Below are 23358 nucleotides of genomic sequence, written 5' to 3'. Positions count from 1 at the left end.
TCACAAATCCTTCCTCCTCTGTCCGTACCTGAGGAGAGGACTTGGCCGTGGAGTTGCCGAGACCCAGTTTCCCGTAGTCTCCGTCTCCAAAAGCCCAAACCATCATCCCGTCTGCGGACACGACCAAAGTGTGGTTCAGACCACACGCCACCTGTAGAGGGCGCACAACGCATTTATATGTGCACAATAACAACAATATCTGCACAAATAACAACAATATCTGCACAATCACACAAGCAGAGTCTGAATCCACTAACATCATCTTTACAAATACTTTCAAGTCGACAGCGAAGTGACAGAAAGAGATTGAAGATAAAGTGAAAGTAGAACTTATAACTATCATTTGTAGGGCTGCAGTGATTGATCGACTATAAAAACACAATCGTCGTCATATTTTGTTCATCTTAACTGCTATTTGATCTACACAGACTCTAAAACACACACAAGAAGACCTTTATAACAAAGACAGGGGCATTATTAAATAAAAATGTTAAAAAAGAATAAACCATTTCTGAAACACTCTGATACACTTTATTTGTGAATACAAATAAAGTGCATTATCTCCATCTAGAAGCCTTCAGTAATAATCCATCCATCCATCTTCTGCCGCTTTATCCGGGGCCGGGGCAGCAGTCTGAGCAGGGACTCCCAGACTTCCTTCTCCCCAGACACTTCCTCTAACTCCTCCGGGGGGATCCCGAGGCGTTCCCAGGCCAGCCGAGAGACATAGTCTCTCCAGCGTGTCCTGGGTCTTCCCCGGGGCCTCTTCCCGGTGGGACATGCCTGAAACACCTCCCCAGGGAGGCGCCCAGGAGGCATCGGAACAGATGCCCGAGCCACCTCAGCTGGCTCATCTCAACGTGGAGGAGCAGCGGCTCTACTCCGAGCTCCCCCCGTGTGGAAACTCATTTCGACCGCTTGTATCCGCGATCTTGTTCTTTCGGTCACTACCCAAAGCTCATGACCATAGGTGAGGGTAGGAACGTAGACCGACCGGTAAATAGAGAGCTTTGCCTTTCGGCTCAGCTCCCTCTTTACCACAACGGTCCGATGCAGCGACTGCATCACTGCAGCCGCTGCACCGATCCGCCTGTCAATCTCACGCTCCATCCTTCCCTCACTCGTGAACAAGACCCCGAGATACTTGAACTCCTCCACTTGGGGCAAGGACACCCCACCCACCTGGAGAGGGCAAGCCACCTTTTTCCGGTCGAGAACCATGGCCTCGGATTTGGAGGTGCTGATTCTCATCCCAGCCGCTTCACACTCGGCTGCAAACCGTCCCAGTGCATGTTGCAGGTCCGGGTTTGATGGAGCCATCAGGACAACATCGTCTGCAAACAGCAGAGATGAGATCCTGTGGTCCCCAAACCGGACACCCTCCGACCCCTGACTGCGCCTAGAAATTCTGTCCATAAAAATTATGAACAGAACCGGTGACAAAGGGCAGCCCTGACGGAGTCCAACATGCACTGGGAACAGGTCTGACTTACTGCCGGCAATGCGAACACAGCTCCTGCTCCGGTCATACAGGGACCGGACAGCCCTGAGCAAAGGGCCCCGGACCCCGTACTCCCGGAGCACCCCCCAAAGGACACCCCGAGGGACACGGTCGAAAGCCTTCTCCAGATCCACAAAGCACATTTGGACTGGTTGGGCAAACTCCCATGAACCCTCGAGCACCCGATGGAGAGTATAGAGCTGGTCCAGTGTTCCACGACCGGGACGAAAACCACTCTGCTCCTCCTGAATCCGAGGTTCGACTATCGGTCGGATTCTCCTCTCCAGTACCTTGGAATAGACCTTACCCGGGAGGCTGAGGAGTGTGATCCCTCTGTAGTTGGAACACACCCTCCGGTCCCCCTTCTTGAACAGAGGGACCACCACCCCGGTCTGCCAGTCCAGAGGCACGGTCCCTGAACGCCACGCGATGTTGCAGAGACGTACAACATCCAGATACTTTAGGTACTCAGGGCGGATCTCATCCACCCCTGGAGCCCTGCCACCGAGGAGTTTGCGAACAACCTCAGTGACTTCAGCTTGGGTGATGGATGAGCCAGCCTCCGAGTCCCCGGTCTCTACTTCCTCTTCGGAAGACGTGACTGAGGGATTAAGGAGATCTCAAGTATTCCTTCCACCGTCCGACGACATCCCCAGTCAAGGTCAGCAGGCCTCTACCCGCACCGTAAACGGTGTTGGTGAGACACTGCTTCCCCCTCTTCAGTAATAATATTCAACCTTTATTAGTTTGATAATCTATTTAAAAACTCAATGCACCAGTCGACTATTAAACTAATTGTTAGTTTCAGCCCTAATCAATAAAAATCTGCTAAATATACAGACGCCACTGCGTTAATTATATCATTAATGCACATTTTCCGTTTTATATTTTGACACAAATATTATGCTGTGTCTAGTCCAATAAAAAGCATATGCACTTTATCTGTCATTCCAGAACTTGCCTGTCCGACTTGGTACCCCTCGAGCGCCGTGACCTTCTCGGGCAGTTTCTTGTTGGACGTGTTCCCGAGGCCCAAGCGGCCGTAGTCGCCATTTCCGAAAGTGAAGAGTTTCCCGTCCGCGGTCACTACGGCCGAGTGTTTGAAACCACACGACATCTGAGAAGGGGAAAAGGATTTCACTCAAAGCCACACGGGAAGTAACGTGTCAGGCGACGGTTTATGCTTGTAGTAACATGTCAAAAAACACAATCCCCGGCGCGTTTCACAGGTTCAGTCACTTAATTACTGATGCGTTTTGTGTCTCTCTGACCTGCACCACCTCCTCCCCCTGCAGAGCCTCGATCTGCCGTGGCCGCCTCTGTCGATCCGAGTTCCCGTGGCCCAGTTTGCCGTAGTCCCCGTCCCCCCAGCTGAACACCTCCCCGCTCTCCGTCAGGGCCATGGAGTGTCCGTCGCTGCCGCACGACGTCACCAGCTGAGTCACCACAAAGCCTGCACAGAAACGTAACGCAAAGACGGTCCGTGTGTGGCGGTGAAGTGGTCCGAGTCGCAAAAATACACGGCTGTCCAACGAAGCCTGGAGGCCGCAGATCGCCATGAATACAACCAAAAGTCCCACCTTGTAGAGCAGAGATGACAGTGAGCACGTGGAGGTCGTCGGAGTTGCCTTGTCCCAGTCGACCGTAGCTTCCTTCGCCGCAGGCCAACACGGTCCCGTTGGGCTGAATGACGAAGGTGCAGTTCTGACCGCACACCACCTGCACCACGTTTTATACCATTATACTTTTTATTTATCCAGGGCGGGCAAAAACTGTATTGGTGTGTGGGTGGAAGCTAAATGTCTGGTTAAAATACCAAAACGTGTAAATGTTCCAGGCTGTGTTGTTTGTACCTGCTGAACCTGAGAGAAAGAGGGCGCTATAGTTGGCACCAGGATGTTTCTTCCAGCTTCTGCCAACTGCCCGTGTCGTCCGGCGCCCCACAAATATGCGTCGCACTTCCCTCCGAGGTGCCAGTCCTACGAGTCGGAGGGAAACCATTTGATATGAAATCTTAGTAATATCATACACAATATATATATGTTTATTGCCTGATTGTAGCAACACATTTGATTCAATTCACAAATAATGGCTTTCAAGTACCGGTACATCATTTGTGTTAAATTAATAAATGTTGTTTGCTGAGTTTAAGGATGTAAAAATGTGATGCATAAGTCATGATGCACTGAGGAAATACAGCAAACTAAAAAATAAACACAACGCTTCTGTTTTTGCTCCCATTTTTCATGAGCTGAACTCAAAGATATAAAACATAACTATATAAACACAAAAGACCCATTTCTCTCGTTTGTGAGTGGGATAAGCATTTCCACCTCAAGAGCTAAGGTCGTTCAAATAATGCATTTAGCTCTGAATGTTTTGTTAATAATAATAAAAATAATAATGTAATATTGTAGGTCCTGCCTCGTGCATCAAACAGAAGCGTGACATTTCTGCATTGTTTCCCCACATGAGCCTCTTATACATTCTTAATAGATCAATCATTAGTTGGATGTGGTGCTTTACAATGTACCTCTGGTCTGGAAGTGGCCCATGACATGATCTGCTCATCTATTCCAGAGCCCCATTTACTGTTGTCCTGAAGACAAAAAAACAGAATCAAAACGTTAAAACATTTACAAACCCAAACTGACTTGACACAGGTCCAAACACACTCACCATTAGCAGAGCCATCTCCTCTTTGGCCACAGGTTCGAGGTCAGGCACAGTGAAGCATTCTGGGAAAGTGAGTCCTCGGGCCAGAGCTTCGGCGGCCTTCACGGTGGTGGAGAAGCAGTCGAGCCACGCCCACTCACTGGCAGTCCACACTGCGAGGCCGGACTCCAGGGGGCAGTGTCTGAGGTGAGGGGGCACCGGGGAGCGACAGAGCAGAGCGTCCAGGTGAAGCCCCACCCCCAGCGACGCCAAGCACTGCATGTACGGACTGTGCACCAGCTGCTCCCCGCACACCACGTAAGGCTGAGCGACGGACAACAGACCAGAGACGAAAAAGAAGATTTACATCATATAAAGTGGATTCGTAAAAAATATATAGTGCAATTTATCTGCAGCGTTGAAAAGGTTACAACTGTATTCTTATATTATGGTCTTTGTGAACATGAAATTCAAAAGCATTTTTATACTCTACATAATCTAATCATTCAACTTTTATCACCGGTTTTAAAGCATAACTATGTATCAGAACACGTAATGTATCCACCGCCGAGTACCAAGGTACTTATTGTATTGTTTGTGAGGTACTAGGATTTAGCACTAGACTAAACTTGGACTAAGCCAGGTTTAAACTTGGACTAAACCAGGTCTAAACTTGGACTAAACCAGGCACAAACATGACAAAACCCCTACTCTAAACTTCTCAATCAACAAATAGTTGACTAAATCATGAAGCAGATTTGAAAGTGACCTTCTCGTAGGCGTATTGCTCCTGAAGCATGATGGGAAGCCGCTCCAGAAAAGCCCTCATACACGGAGCCATGTTCAGCCCCACCACGCCCTGCCTCTTCAGGGCAGAACGGCACGTCGCCAGGACGTGGTTCAACGACATGAAGTCTTTGGAGCAGTTCACCACCAAAACATCCTGAAACATATACATGTGCGTTTAGATTAAGGCCATGGTCACTAGAGGCAAATATGATCTGTATAAAAACACCTCAACACCACAGCAGTGCTCAGGGGCTTTTGGTTTAACCAGGAAAAATCTCATCTTTTAAAGACGGTACATTATTGTAGGGTTTAAACCTTCAGACACAGTGCTTGGTCATTCTCCAGTGATGAATTTCAGAGTCCTACCTTGGATCTGTTGGAGCAGACGGCGACGCCCACATCTGGGACCCACACGATGTTCTGAATGGCCCCTGATCCGGCCACCACCGTCTGCAGCACCGAGCCGTCCTGAGCAGAAGAAAGAGGAGAAGGTAAAGAGAACGTAAGAGTGAAAGATGAAGGCACGAGTGAGAGAGAAGGTAAAAGTGAAGGAGAAGGTACAAGTGAAGGTGAATGAATGTCAGACCCTGGAGCGGGACATGATGAAACGTTACACTGTGAGAGGCCAAATGCAGGACAGTTGTTGAACAGGATAGCCTTTTGCCTTTTGCAGATGTTCTGTTCACAAACATCACTCACCCGCAGAGACCAAATGTTCATGAGGCCTCCGAGTCCTCCAGACGCCAGGGCCAGACCGTCTGGACTGAAGGCCACAGTCCGAACAGGAGTGATGTGGCCCTTCAGCTGGAACACACACACAGCGCCCTTCTCTGACCAGCCGGAGCACTGCAACACAATAGCCAGGGAAAAGGGTTATTAATATGGAGCTCAACAGAAGACTGTAGGAGATTGATCAAAACTTGGATAATATCACAATTGTTGTTCTTGAGATGTGCAAAATTAGAATATCTAGTGCACTGTCTATAATCAAGACTGTTATAATGACAGCAAAAATAGCTGATTAAATAAAATTAACAGAAACATGGAGCGAAATCTTCCCACATTTCAGCACATTCCTGATGCCTTTTTGGAATATTGTCTGAACATTGTTTTAAGAGAGAGAATTTTTAAAAGAAATACCGTGAACGACTACTAATTTTAAACAAATCTTTCAAAAAATGTGAGAATATTCGATAGGAAAACAAAACAAATCATGAAAACTTATTTATGACTTTTCTGGTCAAAATAATTGATACCCACTCTTTAAAAATAACTAAACACAGGCAACATTTATGGGAATTGGATCTGAAACCAGAGTTCATTCCAATTATACTGCAATACCAACAATATAATCACTTAAAAACTCCACTATAGCGACTAATTCAAGGTTTTTTAAGTATTTCAACAGGGGAAATCATGTGATCAGATGCATGTAACTCGTACCCTGAACTTGGGTTTGTTCTCATTCTGCCACCAGCCGTCCATAGCGCACGTCGAGTCGGGGAAGTCCGGGATTTCCTGAGGTACGGTCCAGATCGAGACCAGACCACTTTGACAACATCTGCACGCGACAAACACATTCAAATCATCAAAACGAGTCACGAGTTGATTTGTCACAGAGTCGCAATCGCTCGTGAGACAGAGGACGCACACGGACAGATCAAACCTGCTAACGACACATGTTAAATATTACGACTCTGTCATGGAGTATTTGATGTTCAGTAATATTCTTGTGGAGATATTTTTGTTATATAATTTGATAATTTGTAGCATGTTACAGCTGCACTGCACTGCACTGCATAAATAATAAAGTACATTTAGCTTTCACCCCCATAAAGAGTAGAGCTGTAGTTTGGGACAAAATCAGGTCAGTCTGGTCTAATCTCATTGTAATTTTATTGATTTTTAATTGAAGGCAAACTCTGAGGCTTTGGGATGTGTTTGGTGGGGGTTGGGGGTCCACCCTGCTTCACTTTAAAACCTTTAACTTTTCATTTAATCCATGTGAATATTAGCAATGCGTCAGAGGGCTAGTATGTTGGGAACTGGTTAGATTTGATTATGCTTCCAGCTTTCAGTTGAGTTGAAAATGAGGCTCCCCAGCAGTAAAATTTGATCTAAGGGTAGAACAATTAACATAAAATTAAACGTACGTTACGATGGACAATAACAAATTAAGTGTTTCGTTGAGCTATTTATTAAATTAGATCATGACAGCGTGAACTGACACTTGAATATGAGTAAGGGCTGGACCATATGTCATTTGTTTTTCGGTCAGTATGAAATTCTGAATATTGAGATCACTGTTCCCTCTAAGCTGTTCGCACATAGTGCGCGCAGAAGAACATCTATGGCACGCAGAACATTTTATTCACCATAAACCTATTAATTAATATCTAATATTAGACCTTATCTAATTACCAAACGGCCACCGGGGGCCATCTAGAATGAAGCGCAAGCGTTTGAGACACTGTAGAAGACAGTGGACAGTAGGAGCACTGTCCAGGGAACACGTCGTGTAAATGTGTTCTCTATATTTTTAGTTTCAAAACGCTGTGTGTTTTATCACAATCAGATTCATATTCACTGAGATATTAGTCTAATTAGTCCCGTAGCGCATCGGACCGCGGGTGCGCCGGTCCGCGCGGGCGGGGGACGCTACACAGCCAATCATAGCATTGATAGTGCATATGTGCCCTGCCCATACGCACCTTGCAGGTTCGCTAGCTAACAATAATGCGGCAGAGTTAAAAGACGCAACCTCTTATGATGGCGAAACGAACGGGCAGCGCCAGGGACACTCACTCACCACTCACCAAGCCAAAGTAAAAAAGAAATGTACTTCTTTTTAGGATGGAATGGCTTGTGCCACTGGACCACAGCCAGGCCAAAGCAGGACTCTCACATATAACTACTATACATCTCATTTTAAGTGGGCCTAATTTCTTGTAATAAAAGTAAACTAATGAAAATTGCTGCTGTGATTTGATTATTTTAATGTAACTTGCTATGATCCATGGTTTTGAACAGGCCGTGTGATACTGGAGTGTGGCCACAGGGGGCACATCTGATGTTGCTCACAGTGGTCCTCAGTGTGCTCAGAGAGCTTGTGTGTTTGCCCAGACACGTGAAAAATTAGAGGGAACATTGATTGAGATATAATTGGATGTGGGCTGCAGTGCTTTTTCCTCTTGTGCACAGAGTAGTTTAAACACCGACTGTGGAGGTCCTGCTGATGTGAACCCTAATAATGACAGAGAAATGACGTGAAGAGCGGAAGATTAGACTTAAAATATAACTAAAATAACCTGAAACAAGCCCTGCCCTAATATGAGGAGCGTTTGCATGTTCTCTGTTCTGGTCATCGTCATTTCCAATATATTATGTCATTACGTTGTTCCGTGGTCACTCACATAGCTAACATGGCGAGGGGTCGGGGGGCTCGTCCTGGCAAACTGCACCAGGCCACGCCATTGACCACTGAGGGGTTCCTGATGCTCTGGAGACAGCGCCACCCGGAGCCCGAGTCGTGATCTGCGCCCCACAGCTTCACCGTCTCTTCTTTGGCACAAGTCAGGAGCATCTGACCGTTTGGACTCCACTTCATACTGGTGATGGCCTCCTGAAAAAATAATCAGCATATGTCAGAGTTTACCCTCATTCGATTTCAGATTAGTCATTTATTTGGTGATTTTACGTACAATTTTGCCCCTTAAAAAAATGTTACCTTTTGAAATGAGCTTCATCACCTTTAATAATCTAGAGGACTGAGGTGACAGATGACAAAACGTGTAATTAAACAATAATGTACCGGTATATGGAGTAAACTAATAAATGGTGTATTCTGGTGGAGAATTAGAGCAAAAAGTACATTTGGTACATTCTACAGGATTTGTAAGAATGAATTATATTTATATATATATATATAAATAAAAAATACTGTTAGGACAATATTTTGTGATAGACTTCTTTGTAATCCAAGTGCCACTTTTAAACTACTTAAATTCATTATATATGCCCAAGATTTAAGCTTATTAACCAGCTGAGCACTGCGTCAGGACTAAATCTGCTGTGCTGAAGTGTCACAGAACAATTGTATTCTGATACAAAGGGCTTTGTGAACATGACCTTTTGTTGTTTTACAGAATATCCATGGATCATATCGGGAGACGTATCGTGGCCCCAGTATCAGGATACATAATGAGTATAATGAGGCACTAGACAATACCCAGCCCTAGAATGCACAGATGTAAAACCACAGCAAAAGTAATTAAACATTGGGAACGTCCACAAACTCCGGGGAGTTGGTAAAGATGAGTAAATATAAACTATCTCTGAAAGTAGTTGTAACACGCACCTTATGAGCATCGATGACCACTATGGCTCCTTTCTCCAGTGGCTCCTTGGACCCGATCAGAAGCTTCCCGTCGGCGTACCCCACGGCAAACGGTTTGTCCTCGCTGTACCACGCGATCTGCATCACTGCCACTAGAGACGGGAGGAAACATCAAACACTGCATGAAACTGTTGCCGCTTGCTTGAGAGTCTTCCTACCGTCTTTCCTGTAGCAGTGCTCGAGCTCGGTGCGGTGCATGGAGGACGAGTCCAGCACCTCGATCAGACCCAAAGTCCCGTCCATGCGCCCGACCAGCAGCAGGTCTTTGGGTTCTCCGCACCACAGCGACTCGGCCTCTTTTCTGGGCCAAGCCAGAGCCGACACCCAGTGAGGCTGCACGTCCAACAGGCCTTTACCCCCTGAGAGCAGAAGAGGAGCAGCTCAAGGCTCAAGACCAATACAAGCTGTTTGGACTCAAGGAACAGTAGCTTTACTTCAAATAACATTACTCAAGTAAAAGGGTAAAGTTGTAGTCTAAGAAATTAATAGTAAGTAGTAGAGTAAAAATAGTATTTGGGGAAACTACAACTCCAGTAAGAGTCTAGACGTAACTAAAAATATCAAAAATGTTACTCAAGTAGGAGTAAAAGTGGTGTCCGTAGTCCGAAAAGCAGTTTCCTTAAAAAGTTATTCAAGTACTCGCTTCTAAATATGTCTTCTACTTAACACTTTTATACACAAGTCTAGGTTTTATACATAGACTTATGTATAAAAAACTCTGTACTTGATAGTTCCACAAACATGTTCTGAACTCTATGTGATTCTTGTATTAGTACATTGTACGATACACGCGCAGGCTTGGGCTGGTATTTTTTGGCCCAATTACAACTCTACAATGCGCTCGAAACCTGAGATGTGCGATCTTGAATTTGAAACTCATATTAAGAGAATAAACTTCTTTGAGATGAATCATGTCATTTTCGAGGTATTCCTCAATATAGGCATTTTATTTATTAACCTTTATGTAAAAAGTAGCATATTTACCGTTAACTTGCCAAATGTTGACCATCTTCTCCATGGCAGAGGCCAAGTATCTCCCTGTGACGCTCCAGGCCAAAGGAGACAGAGACGGGTCACTGGGAGAGCCGAGTCCAGACATTCCCTCTTCTGAAGAACCATCACTGACAAAACAAGGCATCAATTATAATATACTGTAGTGTGTGAAACATACTAACAACTAAAATATCGGTGCACAGATCTAGTCTCTTACTTCTTGTTGAAGATACACGTCTGCTGCAGTGTGTACTGGTTTTTGGTCACAGTCCAGAGTCGGACCGTTCCGTCATTCCCGCTCGTTGCCAGAAGCCCTTTCTTACTGCACCAGCCACACGTGATCACCTGAGTTCAGAGAGCGACACACAATACGATAATGATTATCAAAACAAGACCGGAGCAGATAAAAACAGCAGTGTCAGCTTTGCTGTCCTCACCCTGCTCTGATGCGCCTCCAGTTTGATGAACGAACACTTCCTTAGGTCTCCAGCCATATCCGCGAAAGTCTGCGGTCGGTTGTGGCTGTTGTCCCGATCGTGGGCCGCTAGCGTGCGGACCAGCTGCTGCGCCGCCCACTGCCGGTGCTGTGAGGAGAGGCGCGAGGAGAGGCAACACGCCGCCAGAGCGTTAGCCAGCTCCAGGGGGCCTACAGCGGAAGGGTTATGGGAAGGATGGGCATACAAGTGCGCAATTAGACCTGCTCGAACGGGACAAGAGGTGACAAGAGCCAGTGGTGAGTGAGGGAATGACAACAAGACACAAGAAACAAGACACCGACTTAAGCCCAGTGACAACATGAGAAGATGAAAAAATATAACGTGTGTGAAAAGTACTGTGTAAAAGTTTAAGGGAGATTTTAAAGTCCAGGGTCCACGACAGTATTGATAATGAAAATAATCCCATAAACAGGACAGAATCAGACATTCCGACATTTTCTGAATCATTATGGATAAAGAACATTATCTAGTGTTGAAATTAACATTCTATTGTTTAAAAATGTTTTTTAATCATCCTTGTGGAATTGAAATTGGTATTGAGTTTGAAATGTTAGTACACTTATCTACTGTATGCAAGTATTTTACGTTTGGGGATGTTACAGCAGTTTTTCTATCCACCACTGAATTATTATGTGTCTTCAATCTATTTGACAAAAATAAGAATATCGTTAGGCTACCCCAAATAAATTGTCTGTTTGCTGTAACCAGAGTCAACATTTTTTAACTGGGTCGGACGGTAGGCAAATTCTTATTTTTTTTACCTTGAAGGCAAAAAAAATCGGGAGACTAAATCTCACGATTTTAAGATATTTCAAATCGACCTTTTGTACACCGTTATCCTTTATTTTGGTAGCGAAGGCGAGCGGGTTGTTGTGATGACGCTGCTGGGGGTGTTTCAATCCCAGAATGCATTTGCGTGAGTCAAATTTCACACCCTGACAGAGGGTGACATTACTATGGACATGTAACTGGCGCCGACAAGGGCAAACCAACTTGTAAAAGGCAATATGACGACTCCTACGCGCATTCTGTTTTATTCTAGACGCATGTGGAGGACTGAAAATGAAGATGTGCATGCGGTGCGCAGTGCGTTATCAGTCCTTTGAGATGAAAGTCAGGTTTACCAGCGTGATAAAAATATTCGACACGGTGGTTCAGGAAAGACCGGTCGGTGAGTTGGCGAAATAATTGAAAAAGAAAAGATTTTGACGTTTTTTCAACAAAATGCTGATATTTTTTTTTCAGTCGGCTAGTTTCATAGCGGGTCGGTCGGGTTACGGCAAACAGACATATTATTTTGCCTAGCCTTATTATTTTATATTTTGCACAGTGGTCTTTTGCGCAGTACTGCAGGTGATTCGTGTGAACTAAAATTATGTGACCGACACTGTAAAACATCAGTGGCTCTTAACAACGTCTAATATCTTTTCCTTTTGAGAACCACTGGTGTAGCCAACACAATGCAAAGACACAGTAGCCTGAAACACAGATGTGACTCGTACAAACCTCTCTTCTCCATGTCGGCCTTGTCGTAGGCCGGTCTGAGCCGGGCTCCTTTATCGGCGAGCAGAGCCACAAGGGCCTGAGTGACCACAAAGTTTGGAGACGTGATGAGTTTGTTCTCCTCTGCGACTCCTCTCAGGAAACTGGGCAGGAACTTCCTCTGGATCGGGTCGTCCACCGTAGTCAGGTTCATCCCGGTCGCTGCAGAAATCAGGTTCTGGGTAAAACGACACAAAAGGAATAATTAACTTTGAACATTTTATTATCCCGTTGGGAAAATTTGTACTCTGCAATTGACTCATACTTTCACTCCACTGGGGTCGCGAGCAGAGAGACCCATTGGCCAGGGCTGCAGCAATTTACTGGCTAATGTTGACTATAGAAAATAATTGTGTTATAATCATAATCGTTTGGACTATACAGATTCTAAACTCATGCAAAAATACCTTCTTAAAACAAAGACAGAGACATTAAATAAAATAGTCAAAAAATAATTTTAAAAAATGCAGATTTTTGTAATGCACAATATTTTCTATGTAGATGCCTTCAGTCATCAGATTTCAACCTTTATTTGTGTCAATGTACAATAGAAATAACCTTTTGACTTGTGAACTAATCAAAACCAAACTAAGTTGCAGCCCTACATTTCGAGCTACATTTTGTCCGATGTACTTAGGTGATAACTACATGATCATGTCTTTACTATCATGAAAAAAATGTCAACACTTTCTGTTGCTTCAAAGGCCAGTTCCAAATAATTACAACCTTTTTACAAAGGATACCGACCTGCCGACAGGTCAGACAACACCTTTCACTAAAATGTAGTAAGATTTTTACAAGAAAAAAGCCTCTTTTTCCCCAGTTTGACGATTTTGATAATAGTAATCAGTGCTCTCCCCAGAATTTTTTTTTTTTTTTTTAAGGGATGGTAAATATGCATCATATGGGGTTGCATTTTCCTCCAAGGATGGTTTAACGTACCTTCATTATTTCCAAAGGTACAGGCACCATAAATATGCTATTAAATGGTGCATAGGCCTATCCACCATCAAGACATTTTAATATTGGCTAAGCAAAACTTAATGGAATCATGGAAATGATAAATAAACATAAAGACATAGTCATTTAAATTTATGACCAGTGAGCATTGTATCATAATACACAATTTTATTAAAAATTTTGGTATCTAATGAAAATGTCTACAGTTTTAGCTAATGGATGAAGGCAGTAATATAATGCTGACATAATTTAGACACATCAACTCTTCTTGGCATTTTCATCCATTGGAGTGTAATCTCTGAGTGGTTGCTGTGCCGCGTCAGCCGCATTACGCTTTTCCAGCTTTTCTGCGCTCGCCGCACAGACGCTTGCCATGCGGACGTTCACCGCGCTGGCCACGGCGACACACGCTATAACTTCAACAATAGTTGTGATTTGACAAAAGATAAAAGCTGACAACAGCTTTATTTTGTTAAATTATTGTTTTAAACTGTCAGAAAATGTGTCAGTATTTTTATTTTCCAATTTTCCTTTACATACTGCAACTTGACAAATGTAAAACTATGATAAACATCACGACTATCACGCCAAACAAAGTCATAATATAGTCTATTAAAGCGAACATGTGTCTTCAAATTCTACCTGAGTGCAGAGTTGGACCAGGAGTTTGGCTGCATTGGGGCTGTTGGAGGCCAGGCAGCCCACGGCGGTGCTGAGGTAGGCCAGGCAGGAGATGGGCTTGCTGGTCTTGGCTGCTCCGCGGGGCCTTTCGTTCGGGCCCAAGCCAGACGGAGGGCTGGTGGAGAGTCCGGCTCGTCCTGCTGCCGCTAAACACATGAGTCTAACCAGAGTCCTGATGTCGGTGAGACCCAGAGACTCGAGGCCGGCAGCGAGACTACAGCTGGAGCCGCTGCAGAGAGCCACGTGCAGACAGGGATTCAGATTAGATGACTACAGGGTTTGAAGGTTATAATTACAGTCTTTGCAATGTGTTAATTATACAATATATATATATATATATATATATATATATATATATATATACAATATATATATTGTACAAGCTACAGGTAAAGTAATCGATACAAGAGCTTCAACTAGCGATTCAAATTCATTAAATCAAATAAAGTTAAAAAAGGCTAACTTCAAGCTTCAAGATGGAGAATATCTAAAAAAAAAAAAGTGCATTATTGATTAAAACATCTTTGTTTCAAAACAAAACATTTCGCATGTATTATAGTCTGTTTAGTCCGCATAACGACTAATGATTACTAAAATAGTCAACAATTAAAATAATTGTTGAGCCTGAATTTGAGAGCACTGAGCCTAAATTTGAGTGTACAGACGTCTAAGCTGGAAGAAGGCTCGTCTAAAACACAAAACCTTCTGGTCGGTCTGTACCTGACAGAGAGCAGGGACAGGGCTCTCATGACCATGGTTCTGGCGAGCAGGACCTGAGCTGCGGCCGTCACTCTCCTCAGAGCCATCACTCGGTCGTGCGGTGTCTGCAGCGCGGCTGCCTGCTCCCCCAGTGTCACTCTGCCCGACGAGCTCTTATCCACCGACGTCTGACAGCCTGGACACAAACAGCGAGGAAGACACACGACTTAAACACGCGTCATCTCAGTCTAGAAACCACCATCTCCACCTGGGATCACAGGTTGTAAAAATCAGACTATTTTGTTGCTGAGAAGTAAATGTAGGGTAACAATGATGTGGTGAGTTTGATTTAAATAAGCTACAGAGCTAAAACAAGCGTGTTCTGTTGTTGTGCGTCGCTGCTCATGTTTTTTAGTGCTTAAGGACAGGACTAAAAGTGCTTTTTGTATGGCATTGTATTGTGGTAACCTGTCAACATAGATAAGTAAAGCTCAGTCAAACGCATTTACTTTGCTTGTTTATTTGATATTTTAATGATTATGTTACTGTGTTTAGCATCGCAAAGGGATTGCGGGCAAACGATATACAATAATGTTTATTATTGGTAACGCAAGAGTACTCTAATGCGTCACTTTTATAACACAGTAGTGCAGTAACTTAACGCGTTAGATTTCCAGGGCAGTAACAAGGTAACGTAATGAGTTACAACATAATATCAGCCTGTCCAGGGACGAAAGGTGGAAAATAGTAATTGAGCTGCAACCTCGTACAATGCATCTCTCCTGATAAGGTTTATGTCAAGTGCACTGTGCCTGTCTCAAATAAATAAACTAACTAGCTTAAACTAACTTTTAAAAGTCACACTGCCCAACTAGCGATCAATACAAAACTAGATCCTCAAAGTCTCAATACTGAACAAGAAATTTTTTATGTTTTAGAATGATCTTGAAAATGTAATAAAAACTACAAACAACAAAGGGAACAAATACTACAACAAGAAATTTATATATTATCTTTGCAGTATAGAACTCTGTAGTGGTTATGAGCGTTGCACATGTGTGGTTTCTGCCACAGCCAAGTCAGGGGTTCGAGTCCCGCCATTTATATTACCTTTATTTAAACAGCTCATTTACAAGAGTGCCCTGTTAGCGCATTAAAACATTTACACAATTACAAATTAAACAAACAAACTCAGGATATATAGATAGATGGCCAATAAAACGTTCAATAGAATAATCAATCAAAATTGTTTTTAGTATGATATAACATTTGCAGACTGTCTCACCCTCACTCCCCCCTTTCATACTTCCTGTCAAAGAAGGCCATGGTTACAGAGCCGCAGCGCGGGCAAATAGCCCAGCAATTTCAAGAGCCGAGGCACAGCCATATAGCCTCATGGCTAACCCTAATCTTGACCCTAACTCTAACCCTAACCCCGACCCTAACCTTAACCCTAACCCGGCGCGGTCAAATAGCCCAGCAGTTTCAGGAGCTGTGGCACAAAATAGCCTAGCAGTTTCGGCCGCGCACCGCGGCTCTGTAGACACTCCCGCCAAAGAAAGCCTGAGTTGGACTGAGAGAAAAATAAATAAAATAAATATAACCGCAAGCAGCAACAATCTGCCCATGCCACGCAGCTACCCGCAATGCAAGAGTCAATATTTCTTCTTAGTAGAATCAAGACATTTTGGCAACCATTTGGAAGCCATTGTCAATCTCCTCAGACCATAACTTTCTTCCGGAAGGAAGTCAAAACAGCTCAAGAAGGAAAAACATGTTTAGATGACTAGCATTAAAAGATTGAACCTTGAACATTCATGGACAAATGGAATACATCTATAACTTATTGACTATTGTAGAACTTGGATGTTCTTGTGACTAAATAGTGTTACAATGGCACCAGTTATTTATTTAGTTTTTTTTCCAGTAGTTCAGAATCAGAATCAGAAAAGGTTTATAGCCAAGCTACCCCAAATAAATTGTCTGTTTGCTGTAGGTCAGGGGTCAGGCTTTAACAGTCAATGACGGAAAACGTCTTTCTCAGCCCGATCAGGAGACTAAATCTTACGATTTTAAGATATTTCAATCGACCTTTTGTACGCCGCTATCCTTTATTTTGGTAGCGAAGGCGAGCGGGGGGAACATGCGGGGGACACGGGTGCCGCCATGTTTGTTGTGATGACCCTACTGGGCGTGTGTCAATCCCAGAATGCATTGCGTAAGACACCCTGACAGAGCCTGGCATGTCCTATGGACACTAGAGTGGCACCGACAGAGGCGCACTAACTTGTAAAAGGCAAGTTGTAGTCACTAACTCGGTCTGTTTCGTCACAGACTCATGTGGGGGAGTGATTATAAAGACACACATGCGTTGCGCAGTACATTATCTTTGCTATTAGGATAACAAGCGTGATAAAAATATTCGACACAGTGGTTGAAGGAAGTCCGGTCGGTGAGCCGGCGAAATAATTGAAAAATAAAAGAATTCAACATTTTTTCAACAAAATGCTGATAAAAAATTTTTGGTCGGCTAGTTTTACGGCAAACAGACATATTATTTTGCTCAGCCTCATTGTCAATTAACACATTTCACAAACTTGGTGATTCACTGCAACATAAAACAAAAAAACAATGAATAAGTCATAACAAGATACCAGAAAAAAAAATAAGAGTAAAAATAAATATAAAAAATAGGCTTAATATGTACACAAATTTACAGTTGTACAGATATACATATGTAGTGCAGAAAGTGAGTGGTTAAATTATGGTTAAAGTGACAGTGTTTAGGAAGTGTTCATGAGTCCAACAGCAGAGGGAAAGAAACTGATCTTGTGGAGGGAGGTTCTGGTCCGGATGGACCGTAGCCTCCTGCCTGAGGGGAGTGGCTCAAATAGTCAATTTTCCAGGGTGAGATGGGTCGGCTGTGATCCAACCTGCACGTCCCAGAGCCCTGGAGACGTACAGGTCCTGCAGAGATGGAAGTGCAGCCGATCACCTTCTCAGCAGAGCGCACAATGCGCTGTAGACTCTGTTTGTCCCTGGCTGTGGCTCCAGCGTACCACACAGTGATGGAGGAGGTGAGGATGATGGCCTCGATGATGGCCCTGTAGAACGGCACCATCATCTCCGCTGGCAGCTTGAATTTCCTCAGCTGCCGCAGGAAGTACATCCTCTGTTGTAGTCTTTAATAAAGGTTGTAAACTTGAATGCCATTGTTGTGGTCCCAAGCTGAAATGAACCGACCTCTATTGAAGTTGATAAAATGTGTATTGATGTTTCCACAGGGAATCTCATGCTATCTGTTAGATGGTATAATCCAGAGTTCTAAGTCCGTACTTTGGAGAAATGGGCCTTAAAAACGAGCTGCCCTGGAATTGGGCATGTCCAGTCGAGGATGTGGTCCTTTCAGAGTATCTTGATGGTCCAGGATACGAGTTTCTCATCTGCTGTTGAACCGGTCCTCTGTCTGTCCCCATGAAGGCTTCGGATCGATGGACATCCTTCAGGAGATGAGTGGAATCTTCAATCAGACCAGATTTCTTAATGACAGTTGTTGGGAATTGAACGGCAGTTTTTGAACCACTCTCCTCAAGCTGTTGTACTTGGACTTTGAGGGAGTTGTATATTTTCTGCAGCAGGTTCAGTCTTGTCTCCATTGTGTCCCCCTGCTCCCTGAGCTTCCTCGTCTCCTCTCTGGCGATGTCTCGGTCCCCTCTGGCGAAGTCCCGCTCCCATATGGCGAAGTCCCGCTCCCATATGGCAAAGTTGCGCTCCTCTCCGAGTTGAGCTTCCTTAGTTTTACTTACCACCATAAAACTCAGAACACATTCGTGACTTGCCAGCTCAGACTCCTCCTTTGAGTTTTCCTTTTCCCTCTCCTCAATTTCTGCCTGGTGTTGAATGTTCAATTTATGTGGATAAAGAACATGAGACGCCAACAGCTGCTCTTTTTCTTTCCTAAAATCCGAAAAGAGTTGTTCCTTCATAAGTGCCACCTCACCTTTCTGCCTGATCTCACCCATAGCTTTATGGTGATCCAGCTGCAATTCCTGACGTACTTTCTGGAATTGATCAGACAGCTTTAAAGCGTACTGGTGCAGAAGCTGATCACTTTTAACAGTCACCAGGGCTTTTTTCTCATCATCAGTCTCTTGTCTGAAAGAGTTTAGATTTGTGACTTCGTTTTTCTGGATTGTTTCCTTTTCGGGTGCTAATGCTTTTTCCAACAGTTGCTCCACTTTTTGTTTATTCCTGGCTTTAAATTTTGCGATATTGTTAGCCTGGTGCTCTGATAATTTAGTTTTGAGGTCCTCCAGGGTAGTGTTATGTTCTTTTTTTATTCTCTCTTTCTGTTCATCCCATTCAGCTTTCATGGTTGCTTGGAATAGCTCTAATTTTATTCGAGATTCCTCCTCAAGTCTTTCTTCTTCCTCCCTCCTCTTTGTCAAAAGTGACTGACGCAGAGTCTCCAGTCTCTCTTCATGCTCAGCCTTTTGACGTCTTTTCTCCTCTCCAATTTCTTCTTCATGTCTCTTCTGATCATTTTGAAGTGTTGCTTTGAATTTCTCAAATACTTTCTCAGATTCCTCCTTAAGGTTTTCTTCTTCCTCCCTCCTTTTTGTCAAAAGTGACTGACGCAGAGTCTCCAGTCTCTCTTCATGCTCAGTCCTTTGACGTCTTTTCTCCTCTCCGATTTGTTCTTCATGTCTCTTCTGATCATTTTGAAGAGTTGCTTTGAATTTCTCAATTTTTTTCTCAGATTCTTCCTCAAGTCTGGCTTCTTCTTCTCTTCTCTTTGTCAAAAGTGACTGATGCAGAGTCTCCAGTCTCTCTTCATGCTTAGCCTTTAGAAGTATTTTCTCCTCTCTGATTTGCTCTTCTTTTCTCTTCTGATGATATTGAAGCTTTGCTTTGAATTTCTCTATTTTTTTCTTAGATTCCGCCTCAAGTCTGGCTTGTTCCTCTCTCCTCTTTGTCAAAAGTGACTGACGCAGAGTCTCCAGTCTCTCTTCATGCTTAGCCTGTTGGCGTATTTTCTCCTCTCGGATTTCTTCTTCTCGTCTCTTCTGATCATTTTGAAGAGTTGTTTTGAATTTCTCAAAATTATTCTCAGATTCCTCAAGTCTGGCTTGTTCCTCTTTCCACTTTGTCAAAAGTGACTGACGCAGAGTCTCCAGTCTTTCTTCATGTTCAGCCTTTAGACGTCTTTTCTCCTCTTCGATTTCTTCTTCTTGGCTCTTCTGATCATTTTGAAGAGTTGCTTTGAATTTCTCGATTTTTTTCATAGATTCCTGCCTTAGTAATTCTTCTTTCGCTCTCCTCTCTATCAAAAGTGATTGACGCAGGGTCGCCAGTTTCTCTTTATGCTCAGCCTTTATACATTTTTCCTCATTCCCGTTTGTTTCTTCTTGTCTCCTCTGATCAGATCGAATGGTTTTTCTGAGTTCATTCAGTCTTTTTTCAATTTCAGCCTTTGGCGGCCTCTCCTCCTCCTCTTTTTCAGATAGCTGTTGTTGGGGGCTGATAACCTCCTCTTTCTTTGCATTCTTTTTCAAGAACATTGTTGGTTTGCTTATTTTATTTAGTGGAAACTGTGGCTCAAGAGACTTTGTGGTTTCTATACCAGAATCCCACACCATTGGTCTTCTATTGGCGTCTTGTAATGGCGTCTTGGGAGGCAGAGGCTTCAGGACAGGTATCAAAGGCAATTTAATGGGCTGTAACTTTCTGGATTCCAAACCAGACTCCTCAAAGTCCTTCTTCCTTTTCCTCATGAACATGGCGTTGTCAATAACTTAATGATGTTTGCTCAGAAATGTTGACTTAAAACACTCTTTGGTTCCATTTGCAGGCTGGTTGTCGTTGTTGCTTTTAATGGTGGCTGGCAGCAAATTGCAAAGGTGCATTTACCGCCATCTAGTTTATTGTTTAGTAGATCCCAGTTCTTCTTCTTTGGTGTTTTATGGCTGTTGTTGTTGTTGTTGTTGTTGTTTTATGGCGGTTGGCATCCAATTGTTGCATTACCGCCAGACTTTATTCCTCAGACTTTTCGCAGTCCTCAGACTCTGTCGTAGTTCGTAAAAGTACTCCTTCCATTGCTTTGGTGTTACAAAGCCCATGAGGTCATGATATGTCTTTGTGACTAGAATACCTCATGGGCTTTGAAGCAGCAGTTTGAATAAGGACGTACAACTACAGAAGACGTACAACTACAGAAGACGTACAACTACAGAAGAACAAGCCCTGGACTAAAACTGTGAGGAGACCTTGCTCAACACCCGGTCTGGAGAGACGGGAGATGGCGGAGGAGAGTGGATCGGGGATGGAAGACGTTCTGGACGGCGTGGAGGAGCAGCCTTTTCTGCCTGCACGTGCCCGGAAACGTAAAAAGTCCCTTAGCTCGTCCGAGGGTTCTGGGAATGAGCAGCAGGATGAGGCTGAAGCTATTGATATCCGGGGTGAGAGCAGAGACTGTAAGGTGATCATAAAGCTTGCACAGGATAGTGCATCCTTTAAGGAGTGGAATTCAGTGGCATTGTCAAAGAGCCTAACTGTAGCTGTGGGAGTGATCAAGAGTGCGAGTGTCCTTAGAGATGGCTCGCTGCTGGTTGTGTGCAAGGACGCGGCTCAGCAACGGAAGGCGATTGGAACTAAACGTCTGGGTGGAAAGGACATTATTGTGTCTGATGCTGAAAGAAACACGGTCAGAGGGGTTATCGTAGGTTGTAGAGGTCACTGGAGCCTTAGGCCTGGCTCCCTGCTGGAAGCAGCGGCGCGCCTCCGAGGTGTAGCTCAAGCTGGGCACTGGTGGCAGCATGTGTCCCACCCAGGACGACCGTCGGATCATGAAGAGGAGGTGAGCGACGCGTCCTAGCTTGATGTAGCCAGTCAGTGTCCTTTGTTGGAAAAGAGCCATGAAAAAAAAAAGAGCTTCGCTGCACATCCATAAGTGGTGAACAGGCAAATAGGACAACGCAGTGGATGGACGGAGACCTATAAGCACATCTGTCTCAATATGAAGCATAAATGAGCCAATAGGGCTTCCCTGATTGGCTGAAAGTATGTTTCTACAGCTGAACTTTAGTGTCCTTCAGGAGCAATAAAAAACATATCTATTTGGACCGGTGATTTGGTACGGTTCTACAGACAACACAGGCACAGAAAGGACAAACGTGTTTTATGGTGGGTTGAGTTAGTCCAAATAATAACTCCACTTTGGTTTGGTTAATTTATTTTGTGAACACCACGTTCACGTTAGCCACACAACAACGTCTCCCTCGGTCCCACCCAGACACGTATAACAGGTAAACAGAACAGTATCGCCCCCTAGCTGTCAGGCATGAGACGTGAAAACTTAGAGAAGTAAAACTTAAGAAACTAACAAACTCACTCTCTTTATAAAAACAAAAAACACACAGCAACACAACATAACATGAGTGTAAGTGTTGTGGTTGAACAGTTATTTAACAGTCCAATGTCCTTCATGGAGAGCCTTAAGCAGCATGGCCGAGGAAGCTCCCTTTTTAGTAAGGCAGTCTGTAAGCTGCTCTTTAGTTTCAGACCACAACACTTGAAGGACCTTTTCAGTTTGAATTAGTTCTTTGATTGAACTGATTTCTAAACGCAGTCGTTTTTCTGTGACAAACTTGGTAGACTTCAGTGCATCAACAAGAGAAAAGTTATCAGTGACACAGATTATTGGTATAGGATGTTCAGTGCTACCTGCATTAAGTTCAGAGAACAATGTTGAAAGAAAAATTGCATTGTCAATTCCCTCTGACATTGCTAGAGTTTCACCTGCAAGTGTACTTCTAACAATTCTCTTGATTCTCTTTGACTGCCGTGAGATAGGAGAAAAACATCCATTGTCACCCATCAAAACAATAAAGTGCCCACCTTGAGTTCCTCCATCTGACAGATTACCAAAAGATGCATCAATTTTAAGTTACTGTCTTTACCAAGATGCTGGAAATTCAACTCAACAGACTTAGCCTTCAGTTTGCACACAACTCTGTTTGCTTCATTAATAATCTGTACAGTAGCCTGTTTAAGATTTGATGCTAAGTTACTTGCATCAAACATGGCATCAGGTCTGCTCTGTCTGGCAACCCACAGAAGTTGCCCTATCTTAGATCTGAGCTCATCTTGTTCTGCTTCAGTGAGGGGTGAGCCTGTTTCTGCTGCCCGTGAGGGTGTGAGAGGTATGGGATGTAAATGTTGAATGTATGTCTCTTGGTGTATTTGTACCTTTTTACCCAAAGTAACCAACTCCACACCCACATAAGAAAAGCTATCCTGAGCTTCACGACCAACATTGAACTTTGATCTGAGATGAGGCATGACAGTCATAGAAAACATTTGTGTACCTCCCCAAATGAAATCATCAACATGACAAGCTAGTACACCAGTTACATTTTTGTCCTCATCTAACCAGTAGAAAACTGCAGGGTCAACTTTAGATATGACAGCTCCTGCTTCAATCATTATGCTTTTCACTCGGTTATACCAATAGAGTGAGGCATCAGCTAGACCATACACACATTTTCGCAGTTTCCAAAGTACACCAGTGCTATTAGCTTCTGGATGAAAATGTCTCTATGTCTCTAGATAGTTCCAGTCCTTGTAAGAAGGCAGATTTTATGTCC

At 43.9% G+C, this 23358-nt stretch overlaps 2 protein-coding genes across 2 annotated transcripts in view; both read right to left on the bottom strand.

Moving 5' to 3' along the window:
- The window catches only part of herc1 (HECT and RLD domain containing E3 ubiquitin protein ligase family member 1), a 95288-nt gene that overhangs the window by 5762 nt on the left and 66168 nt on the right, over positions 1-23358 (bottom strand). The window contains exons 50-69 of the mRNA XM_072465236.1: positions 14735-14909; positions 13976-14243; positions 12338-12551; positions 10772-10980; positions 10552-10679; positions 10326-10462; positions 9500-9700; positions 9303-9433; positions 8359-8567; positions 6389-6506; positions 5645-5791; positions 5312-5413; positions 4926-5099; positions 4181-4480; positions 4035-4100; positions 3355-3480; positions 3082-3220; positions 2773-2954; positions 2463-2618; positions 29-151 (exon numbers count right to left, since the gene is read on the bottom strand). Of these exons, the coding sequence (XP_072321337.1) occupies positions 29-151; positions 2463-2618; positions 2773-2954; positions 3082-3220; positions 3355-3480; positions 4035-4100; positions 4181-4480; positions 4926-5099; positions 5312-5413; positions 5645-5791; positions 6389-6506; positions 8359-8567; positions 9303-9433; positions 9500-9700; positions 10326-10462; positions 10552-10679; positions 10772-10980; positions 12338-12551; positions 13976-14243; positions 14735-14909 (3305 nt within the window). The remainder of the gene's footprint in view (positions 1-28; positions 152-2462; positions 2619-2772; positions 2955-3081; positions 3221-3354; positions 3481-4034; positions 4101-4180; positions 4481-4925; positions 5100-5311; positions 5414-5644; positions 5792-6388; positions 6507-8358; positions 8568-9302; positions 9434-9499; positions 9701-10325; positions 10463-10551; positions 10680-10771; positions 10981-12337; positions 12552-13975; positions 14244-14734; positions 14910-23358) is intronic.
- On the bottom strand, positions 18016-20493 carry LOC140381511 (uncharacterized). Its single transcript, XM_072465581.1, has one exon. It carries the CDS (start codon positions 20491-20493, stop codon positions 18016-18018), a length of 2478 nt encoding a protein of 825 aa, XP_072321682.1.

This window comes from Eucyclogobius newberryi, unplaced genomic scaffold, assembly GCF_026437365.1.
Source record: "Eucyclogobius newberryi isolate DKJ021-1_F unplaced genomic scaffold, fEucNew1.0.hap1 SCAF_5, whole genome shotgun sequence".
In the NCBI taxonomy this organism is placed as follows: domain Eukaryota; kingdom Metazoa; phylum Chordata; class Actinopteri; order Gobiiformes; family Gobiidae; genus Eucyclogobius; species Eucyclogobius newberryi.
Note: the sequence above shows the minus strand (reverse complement) of the source record. Positions and strands in the feature narration are given on the sequence as shown.

Bases quoted from the DNA above. Each gene is read 5' to 3' on its own strand.
- LOC140381511 (XM_072465581.1), bottom strand. From the start codon at position 20,493: ATGTTCATGAGGAAAAGGAAGAAGGACTTTGAGGAGTCTGGTTTGGAA.